Source organism: Momordica charantia (genome assembly GCF_013281855.1).
Source record: "Momordica charantia cultivar OHB3-1 chromosome 5 unlocalized genomic scaffold, Mcharantia_2.0 BLBB01000005.1, whole genome shotgun sequence".
Taxonomy (NCBI): Eukaryota; Viridiplantae; Streptophyta; class Magnoliopsida; order Cucurbitales; family Cucurbitaceae; genus Momordica; species Momordica charantia.
In genome coordinates this window covers 15748424-15758618 of record NW_028275163.1, presented here as the reverse complement: position 1 = coordinate 15758618, position 10195 = coordinate 15748424, and the positions used below count along the sequence as shown (strand labels likewise).

Here is a 10195-nt window from a genome sequence, read left to right as displayed (position 1 = left end):
CAAAGCAGGAAAGAAAATTGATGCAGCTTCCCAAAATTTCCTGTGTATATGGTATACTTCCGAAAATATTCTGCTGTATATATACATAAATCAGCTCATGCTTTCATTCGATCATACATCTAATCGGAGCAGAACACAAAAAACTAGATTACGGTCTCATGTCATCATCATTTATCAGTAATTCTTGGTTATGAAATCCAAATTTAGTCTCAAAAGCTGAACTTCCTTCTGTACTCCCATTATCAGAATCATATAATTTGTCACTCTCAGAATCTGATTCACTTGTAGATAAGTTGGAATCTGCAGAGTCATCTTCAATGTCTGATGATTCGTCATCAGACAAATCGAGATTTCTCCTGTTCATAAGATCAGAAGCTAAGCAAAGAGCAGTAGAATCAGAGTTTTCCATTTGACAAACTTGATGTTTCTGTGATTCCTTCAAGTTGTCAGATGGAATGTCCAAGATGGACAATGGATTCCTATCATTTGGATCACCATAAAGTGCAATATGCCTGTAATATAGCTCCAGTTCCTTCTCAGCGATACTGATAAATCGCTGTACAGACTCGAGTGATTGCTCATACTTGGATTTTTCTAGCGCCTGCAAGGAGGAAAAAACCATTTGCATGGGTTTATTTATAATCAATTTCCAACAAACTGAACCCACATAAGCACTCGCAGTGGAGTTGCTAATATGAAAATGGAAAATCTGCTCTAATTTTATTGATCATTCATCCACACAGACAGTTTGATAGCAACCAACAGGACTTGAAAATTGTATTGAAAGACTAAAGATAAGAAAATACATGGGAGATGCTTGCGAGTAATTCTAGGAACTCGGACCCTCCCCTTCTAAATGCAAACTTCCCTAATGTCAAGTCCCACCATCTATAACAAATAGCCTCCAACAAACCACAAATAGACTACCTTCTAATTACGATATTACCAGTGCGATCGAGTCCTATCATAGTATTTCTTAGCATGGTCATTCACTATTGTACCTACAGAGTCACTATTATTGTTAGCCATATCATGCACAGTACTGCTCTGTTGCAAGACATCAATCATACACTTCTCTATTTTTTCTTTTTAATATCCGAGAATGTCTGAGCCAGCTTACGCGCACTTCGATTAATCTCATAGTACAGCTAACCCTACAACATTTGGTACCGAAAAATACATAGAAATTAATTCCTAAGGTAGGTGGACATAATGAGGCGTGAACTCATTCCCTCTCAATTTACCCTAGCCCTCTGGACCAATGAGCCACCAAGATGATTATTATAAATTTCTCTATTTATATAAATTTTTAAAAAAATTAAAAATAAAGGAATGTTTAACAATCCATTCAAAACATTATAGAAAGCAAAAGATGTAAAACTCACACGTTTCTTAGATAATGTATCGATTGGTGACATAACTTCTGGTTGCACGTAGTCCTTTCCTCGATAAAATATAATCGTATCATCACCAATTATCTGTATTGCGATCCCTCCACTCAATCTTGCAATTTCCTGTGCATAATCATGCACTTGGCCGGGTTTACAAGGCTTGAAAATAACTTTAACTGTTTCATGTTTCTTCCAATGCATGTGCATGTTTAGAATCACACCTCCAAAAATTCCTCTTCTTCCAATGGGTACATAATTAGACCTCTTTTGACCCATTTTCTTCATATAAAACCGTTCCTCAGCAGTTAGATTGTGTGGTTTCACCAAAGGGCCCTGAACCATTGGAACTTCATACCGCTTTAATCTCTCAATCAGCAATGCCTCCTTAATCCTGGCCTGCAAGTGAAACACACGAAAACTACCAACATCCATTAACTTGAAAACCATTTTGCTGCAGTTCAGCAGAAGAATGAAAAAATATCAAAATATCCAAATTCATTTCTCTACTTTGAATAGAGGATATAGCAATTTCTTTGGGATTTATCCGTCTAAGCAAGAGACTATACTTTGATGTTATTGATCATTCTTTGATTTAAGGAATCATCCCATCTCAATTGAAAATGAAAAAAAAAGAAAAAAAAAAAACTTTTAGGAAGAAATCAAGCTCCGCTCCCGTGTTTTTCTTGAATTGCTTTTTATTTATATGTTTTTTCACATGTGCTCCCACGGAATCTTCTTGAACATATTTTTTCACATCTGCTTCAGAATCTTCAGTATAAGAATGAAGAAATGCTTCTGAAATCATTCTTTTTCTTTTGAAAATAGCAAATTTTGCTAAGTACATTAGTAATAATACCATAAAATAAGCTAACCATTAACAATATAGACCTAAATAAGATCCTTGGTTCTAATTGCCTCACCTTTTCCAGCTTGTGCTTGATTCTCTCTTCTGCATTTGAAAACTTCTGCTTTTTCTTTCCCTTTACACGTAGTAGACGAGGGTCTTTCTTGTTTGCTGCTCTTCTTTTCTCCTTCTCTCTCTTTCGCTGAACCTTCAACCTTTTCTTAGTTTTCCACTTATACTTTTTCGGAGGATCCACTTCATGTGTTTCAAATTTCGGTTTCCCTTGAGATATGACAAGATCCACAGAACCGTGGCTCGAGTTTCTAAATCCCAAGAAAGGTTTTGAGATGTTGGGCAGAGGAAAGTGTTTGAATTGAGAGAAAACAGTGTCAGGTACTCCAAGAATAGGTCTGCAACAAAATATATGATGGAAACACAATAAAATTCTCAATGTTCAACTAGCAAATCCATCAAAAGCTCAGACATGCTATAGTTTCTACCCTATTTGTATCTTTGAAAGTCAAACACAAGCCGTTTACTTCCAATCTAAAAATTCTGAGGTTAGATTAAATTTTAAAAGAACCAAAAGGAGGGGAAACAGATCAAAGAAGAAATTCGCCACAAGCTTAGATAATCAAAAAACTAAAAGGTGTCGATCGACAAGAAAAATAATTCTTTCTTACTTTCAAAGAATGGATGCACGAGTAGGTTAAATAGAAATTACTGGGAAGAACAACTTCAGAAGCATTTCTACATCAAGGAAACACCTAATCAATCAAGGAAACACTTACCTAAATACAAAAGGAAATAACAATACAATATAATTTAACAAAAGTAGGAAAAAATGGCTGTTCAAAAGTAAAACACAAACATATTCTAATAATGAAGATGGAAGGAAAATAGCTGTAAAGTACCACCTGAAAGATGCTTGGTTCAGAGACAAAGATCTCAAAAGCAGGGAAGCCCTACGAAGATTATAAAACAGAGAGTTTGCCATATATCAACAATGTTTCTTATATCATAGCTCGTTGCCATGCCACCATACTTCCATGTGAATATTCTGCAAAGAAAAAAGGGAACCAGCAAAGATAAATTTAAGAAAAGAACCAAGCATACTCCTGGAAAGAATCTGAAACTCACTCTCACTCATCCTTAACTCAAAACAAATCCAATCAAAATCCTTAAACAAGCATTCTTAGCTCAACATATACAAATTTATCTCCAAAACCTTCAACAAGGGAATAAATCTATTCTACAAATAATGAAACAACTTCATATATTAGTAGATCCAACGCAACTATAACGTCCCCAAATTTCCAACAACTCAAATAGGAAACGTTATTAAACTCATTTATAAAGTTCAACTCAACACGAGAAAGAACTACTATTTTCACAAGAATCTTTAACAAAAATAATAACTCTTAACTTCAATAAGTCTCAATCCCACGGTACAACAACTAAACAAAATTTTAACTCTAACAAATAACAAAGCAATAACTAGCTAATTTCCAACTTGAAATAAGAATCAACTAACGACTTGCTACTAAAGAAAACTACAACTATCCTATCTAAAAATAATAATTATAAAACTAAATAACGCAACCATATGGTCCTTTCAGTTAAGTCTTCTCCACGTCATCACCACGTTCAAGAGTCACATTATTACCTACAAGGGGAAGGAGGTTAGTACAACCGCTCAGTAAGTAGCCCTCACAAGAAGGGTCACGTACAAACCGCATGTTTTTCACACAAAAACCAAACATCACGCTCATAAAAATATCATGCTTTGCATAAAATAAAATATTTTATGTATAAGGACTAAACATGCAACCAATATTCCAAGCTCAAGTCTCACATCACAGATCTCACTAGCGTCCTTCCTATTTGAACAAGGCTTACTTATTTGAGTTGTACTGACCCCTGACCATGTTTACCCATGGCCTCGATACTTTTCTATAACGTTTGACGTTCGACCTTTGACTATTTATACCCAGGGCCTCGTACTGTTATTTTATTATTATTTTTTTAATAAGAAACTAAAATTTCATTACCAAATGGGGGGGGGGGGGGGGGGGGGGGGGGTTGAGATATCCCCACAACCAAGGAATTACAAAAAAGCTTCCCAATTGGCAAATATTTGAGAAATACCATAATTACAAAAAACTTTGTTAGTAGAAGCCCAAGAAGACACAAAAATTATAACATTCTCCCAAAAGACTCTTCTTTCTGACTCTTGGTCCTGGAAACACCTCTTGTTGCGTTCAAACCACAATTTCCAAACCAAAACAACTACCCCAATGGACCAAAGGATGTTTGCTTGTCCTCTGAAGTGAGATCCTTGAAAAAGCTGTAGGAGGAAGTCAGAGGTTGTGTTTGGGAAGCACCAGCTAATATTAAAAATTTTGGACAGATCCGACCAACAAGCTAAGGCAAAGGGGCAATTAAAAACCAAGTGCGAAAGGTCTTCTTCACTGTTCTTGCACAAGACACACCAGCTGGGGGAGAGGCACACACTAGGCATCACCTTTTGAAGTCTGTCACAAGTTCTTAATCCCTCATGCATCATCAGACATTAACACATTTTCACCTTTTTGGGGACCTTCAGATGCCAGTTAAGCCACATTTAACCAGCGTGAGTCTACCCTGGACAGATGCAAAGAATTCCACTTAGTCAATTTTCTTTCCACTTTCTCTTCTATAGGCTGCCAAAATGACTTCTTCTTTGGATTTCCTCCCAACGGCATGCCCAGATAGAGGATAGGCCACTGCCCAACTTCACATCCCCAGCTAATGGCTCTAGAGGCAACTTTACCTTTAGGGATGTTCACACCCGCCACTTGTGACTTGGCCATATTGATCTTGAAGCCTGAAATGACTTCGAAATAGCGTATCATTTCTTCCAAGTTTGAGAGAAGAATGTCATCATCTTTGTAGAATATTAAAGTATGATAAAGTATGATAATCATCAGCAAACTGAAGATGATTCACCTGAACATCGTTCAGTCCCACCTTGAAACCTTCAAGACAATCTTCCTAAGCACCTTGGTCTAACATTATGCTTAGCACATCACCAACAATAACAAACAAGAAAGGGGCCAACGGATCTCCTTGACGTAGACCTCTTGAGGCTTTGATGCGACCTTGGGGCCTACCATTTATAATTATGGAGAAGAAGGTGTTCGAAATGAATCCTTTGATCCATGAAATCCACCTCAGCCCGAAACCTTTCCTGTGGAGCACTTCCAGAAGAAAGTCTCAATCAACCGTATCATAAGCTTTCTCAAAATCTGGATTTTAGCCTTGCTTCCTCTTAACTTTGTATTCATCTACAAGTTCGTTAGCCCAATGCTTCGTTGCATCAATCCTTGATCATTTTTATCCAAGACCTCGATGACTTTGCAACGTATTGACAGTTGACGCCTCAATACTTTTTGTTTAACAAAATACGATTTCATTAATTCAATGAAATGAAAAGTGAAAATATACAAAACGGGGAAGATATCCCAAACCAATGGAACTACGAAAAAGCTTTCCACAATTGGTTAATAGAGAAACAAAACTATAGTAATGAAAGATGGGAAACATTTGTATCCTAAGAAGCACGGACATAGTACGAGACACGGACACAATAGGACACGACGATACGTCAATATTTTTTTAAGATATATGTAAATTTAACGAAAAAAATGTTAAATAAACATAAATCAGCATTATCCATTTGATTATTAAATTTATAAAACAAGAAAAAAAAAAGAATAAACAAAGACTAAGTCCTTGTAAAAAAAAGAAGAAAGGGACATAAACAAAACGTAGGATTAGGAACCAAAAAAATATGATCATATTGACCTTCAGAGATGGTAGGCAATAAATAAAGTTTAGAATTAAAAAAGCAGTTTAAAAAAATAAGATTTGTTTTTAGTATATGAAAATGAAAACAAAAGGTTGAGGTTATTAGAGTTTACCTAAGAAGCAAAAAGAAAAAACAGAGAAGGCGGGCGGCAGCAAGGGCGGTCTGCGTTGGCGGCGGCAAGGGCGAGCGGCGGCGGTGGCGGCGGCGGCGTCGGCGTCGGCAACAAAGAAGGGGTGCAGCAGCGTCGGTTTCGTGGAGTGGGTTTGTGTGTTTTGATTGTTCATGGGTAAGTATTAGGTTACTAATCATTTATTTGTTTTTTTTTAATTATTAATGGGTATTGGGCCTTTTTATTTGGGTTCAGAAAACCCACAAATTTGTCTAGCCGTGTCCACGCCATTTCCAGCCCGTGTCCAATTTAAATGAAAAATAAAATAATCAGACACACCAAAATGCGTGTCTGACAAGTGTCTGGGCGTATCCGTGTCGGACACGTGTCCGATATAGATACTTTGCCCAAAAATTGTTTTTGTGTTTCCTACTTTGTACCCGTACTTGTCATCCAATACTTGTCATCCAACTAGACTCATAGCATTAACTCTTGACCATTTTTACTTGAAGTCTCGACACTCATCCTATCCAAAACTGACATATTGATCCTCAACTATTTTTACCTAAAATCTTGATACCCAATTAGTGATGTATCGACCATTTATCCCTGATACCCACTCATTCACTTGATAACAATAAAACTCTCACACAGATCCTACAACATGCTTTCTAAGTCATGACTCATGCATCAATTGTAACGCCCCAAATTTCAACATCCAAAATAGAGCATGTTATTAAAACATCCTATTCAACTCAATACAATAAAGTGAATAACTACACTTTATTCCATGACATCAACTAAGCAACTTTACTAAGTTTCATAAATTATCAACTAAACAATTCTTATCAATGAAGTCTAACACTAGTTTAGTTTCACCTTGAAGCAAAACAATGATAGTTAACATCACTAAATTTCAATTCCACAATCCGAACAGATAACCAAAGCTAGAGTTCAAAAGAATAGTAAATTGACAACTTTAAATCATTCTTAAAATAAGAAATTAAACAAAACTAACCTATTAACTAAAATAACAAACTCAACTAAACATAAAACAACTGCATCTATCATACTAGAAAATAATAACTGGAACGAAACTACTCTACGCAGCTAATGGTCTTTTCCCGTCAAGTTTCCTCCTTGCCACCACCATTCCTATGAGTGACCTCGTTACTTGCAAAATCTAGGGGAAAAGGGGAGAGGGACATCGATGACTTTGCAACATATTGGTTTTTGTCCTTTCCTCTCAAGGCCCAAATACTTGCCTTACCTCTAAAACTCATCGCATCGACCCTCCACCATTTATTTGAAGCCTCGACACTCATCTTTGTCCAAAGTTTGGCATATCGATCTCCGACCTTTATACCCAAAGCCTCGATATCCAACTAGTGACGTATGAGCCCTCTGGCCCTGATACTCACCAATTTACTTCATAATAGAACAAAACTCTCACCAGAGCCCTACTACATGCTTTCTAAGCCAGACCCATGCATCAAATGTCTCACAACAATTCAATATGTTGTCATAATCACAAAAAAATCATAATAATCACGAAACAGTATACCAATATGCTTTTACAATATAGCGAATCTAGAAAAACTCAGTATGCTTTCATGAATACAATAATTCAATAATATAATTGTCAATATAATCTAGAAAGATATCCAACAGACATAAAGAGATAAAACACACAATTTAAAACATGCAATTCATACGTAAGCACACAGTACACATCCCCACAAGTAAGAACTACTTACTAACAAGGGCCCGGGCCCTAACACGGGTACAATTTGTTTGGGCCTTTCATTGGAGCTTATAGTCGGAGAGGAACAATAGGGTCTTTAATAACAAAGCCCTTCATTTTTGACATATTTTTTGATAGAGTTATTCTTAGGGTCTTTAATAACAATTAACAAAGCTCTTCTTTTGACATATATATTTTTTTTAATAGAGTTATTCTTCTAACTCTTGGTTGGTGTAATGTTTTAATAGCTACTCTCTAAATGATCTTATTACAAGTTGGAAAGCTTTCTTGTAATTGCCTTTATGACTTTTTGTATATTTCATACCATCAATGAAATTTTTGTTTCTCAACCAAGACTCTAACGTACTACTAAGCTCGTCGAAGGATTCCCTAAATCAAAGGCAACCAAGCTTGAGTTAGAAACTAACTAAAAAAATACTTAATTTGTATCAAAACTACTTTTAGTGAGTGGTTACCTACTAACTCACACTAAAACCTCTTGGGTTAGGGGGGTCAGCGCCGAGAAGGTTCTGAGTTCGACTAACCTTAGGCTTGCTGATCTGATGCCGAATAGTAATGCTTTCCACCGGAACACCGCAAAAGCTCACTGGAACGGACTGAAACCAAGACGCTAGATGCCACTGCCGTGGGTCACTATCGAAACTACTTCGAGCCGTCGACTGTGGGTGTTGGAGGACGCCGGCCGGAACACCACAGATCGACGCCAATCGAAGGAGGAGCGTCGGACTCGTTGCTGTGGCACTACTGATGGTGAAGTCGCGCCGCCAGTCGTCGGGTTGCTGATGAGTCGTGGAATGCTGGAGTGTCGCTGCCGTTTGTGGAGGGCTGCTACTCTTGGAGCGTCACCGGTCGCTGCTGGTCCAAGGTCGCTGGAGAGATGGCCATGAGAATTACAAGGGAAATTGACTCAAATGACCTCCAAAAACTTTTGAAATGCTCAAATAACCCTCTTTCTTTCATTGTGCCCTAATGACCCACTTGAATATTAAATTAATTTTTATAGGTAGCGAAATTACTATAGTACCCTTTGTTCAAAAAATTGAACCGTTCTAACTTTCCCCATTTCTCTCCGTTTTCAGTCGTCGTTCGTCTTCTCCTTCTCTGTTCGTCTTCTCCTTTTCCGTTTGCGTGAGTCGTCTTCTCCCGCTCTACCGATCCAACCATGGCGGATTCAACGAGTTACGTCAGCACCACAACAGATTGGCGGTGTCGACTATGGGATTTTCTGCGTCAAGTATTTTGAGTACGATGTAACCGGGTCCGCATTGAATACTCTAACACAGTCTAGGATCGCATACTTTAGGAGGCAACTTGCTTTTCAACTTTGGACGAATAGACCTATTTTTTGATATTCCATTAGAATTTTTTTCTTATTTTGTACGTAACTTAGTTAAATTTGATAATACGAATGAATTTAAGTATATTGACTATGATTTAACAGGGACTCGTTTAGATACATTGAGACAAAACATCAATTATTAATGGAGTTTAGGACTGCGTTTTCAATATTAGGATCATTCTAATCTTTATTTATGAAGAACATTGTATTTTACGGTCGAGGTAAGCTGGTTCACGCTCGAGGTTTTTTGCACAACTGACAAAAAAACCAACCTCGGTATCTACCTCGACCGAGTTCGAGCCTGAGAATATTGGCAGAACTGAAATAAAGAACAACCTCCATATTAAATGTACAGAACTTTTATCTCTATTTTTGTAGCTCATTGAATTTTACGGTCGGGGTCGACCATAACTTGGCCGAGAATTATGGAATCAAGAAAAATATGCGGCGGCGGCGTCCAACACGGGGAACAAATTTTGGTGGCTTAATCGTCCTCGACACGTAGTCATCCGGTAAAATCCAATATTCTTCGTCTCCGACGGGGGTACACAGGTTCAGCGTAACCAAGTATGAGGGTTCCGATTCGGTACCATTTTGTTCTGCATTACAAAGCACAATTGAAAGACAATTAGAGATGGAATATATATATATATACATCAACCTCGGGCGGGAAACATATTTTCTCGCTCGAGGTGGAGTTCAATACGCAGCCAAGCCCGAGGTAAGTTTAACAAACATTCCGTTTTGAAAACCTCTGACCCCGGTCGAGAAAGTTTAGTACCTCGCCCGATGTTCATCAAAAACATGAATCTCGGCCAATAATCATATCACCTCGCTCGAGAATAACCCGACAATTAGAGCGCATAGTGCAGGAGGAATGAACATATGAGTTTAAAA

The 10195-nt window shown here is 37.5% G+C and overlaps 1 protein-coding gene across 6 annotated transcripts; it reads right to left on the bottom strand.

Annotated features, from left to right (window-relative positions):
- Nucleotides 1–21: 21 nt before the first annotated feature.
- LOC148211430 (uncharacterized) lies at nucleotides 22–8433 on the bottom strand. 6 transcript variants are annotated; one of them, XM_088124332.1, is made up of 6 exons: nucleotides 6198–6371; nucleotides 3839–3901; nucleotides 3153–3295; nucleotides 2312–2645; nucleotides 1386–1787; nucleotides 22–601 (listed from the first exon to the last, which is right to left on the bottom strand). In XM_088124332.1, exons 3-6 carry the CDS (start codon nucleotides 3230–3232, stop codon nucleotides 149–151), a joined length of 1269 nt encoding a protein of 422 aa, XP_087980458.1. In that variant the 5' UTR covers nucleotides 3233–3295; nucleotides 3839–3901; nucleotides 6198–6371; the 3' UTR covers nucleotides 22–148. The 6 variants fall into 6 exon arrangements, with proteins under 6 accessions (XP_087980458.1, XP_087980459.1, XP_087980455.1 ...); XM_088124333.1 differs by lacking the exons at nucleotides 3839–3901; nucleotides 6198–6371 and adding an exon at nucleotides 8415–8433; XM_088124329.1 differs by having other exon boundaries at nucleotides 3153–3901.
- Between the last annotated feature and the right edge of the window lie 1762 nt (nucleotides 8434–10195).

Excerpts from the sequence above, each read along its gene's own strand:
- LOC148211430 (XM_088124333.1), bottom strand. The coding sequence starts at position 3,232 with ATGGCAAACTCTCTGTTTTATAATCTTCGTAGGGCTTCCCTGCTTTTG. Across the intron at positions 2,646-3,152 it reads CTGAACCAAGCATCTTTCAG|ACCTATTCTTGGAGTACCTG; the intron begins GTGGTACTTTAC and ends ATTTTGTTGCAG. Across the intron at positions 602-1,385 it reads ATACATTATCTAAGAAACGT|GCGCTAGAAAAATCCAAGTA; the intron begins GTGAGTTTTACA and ends TCCTCCTTGCAG.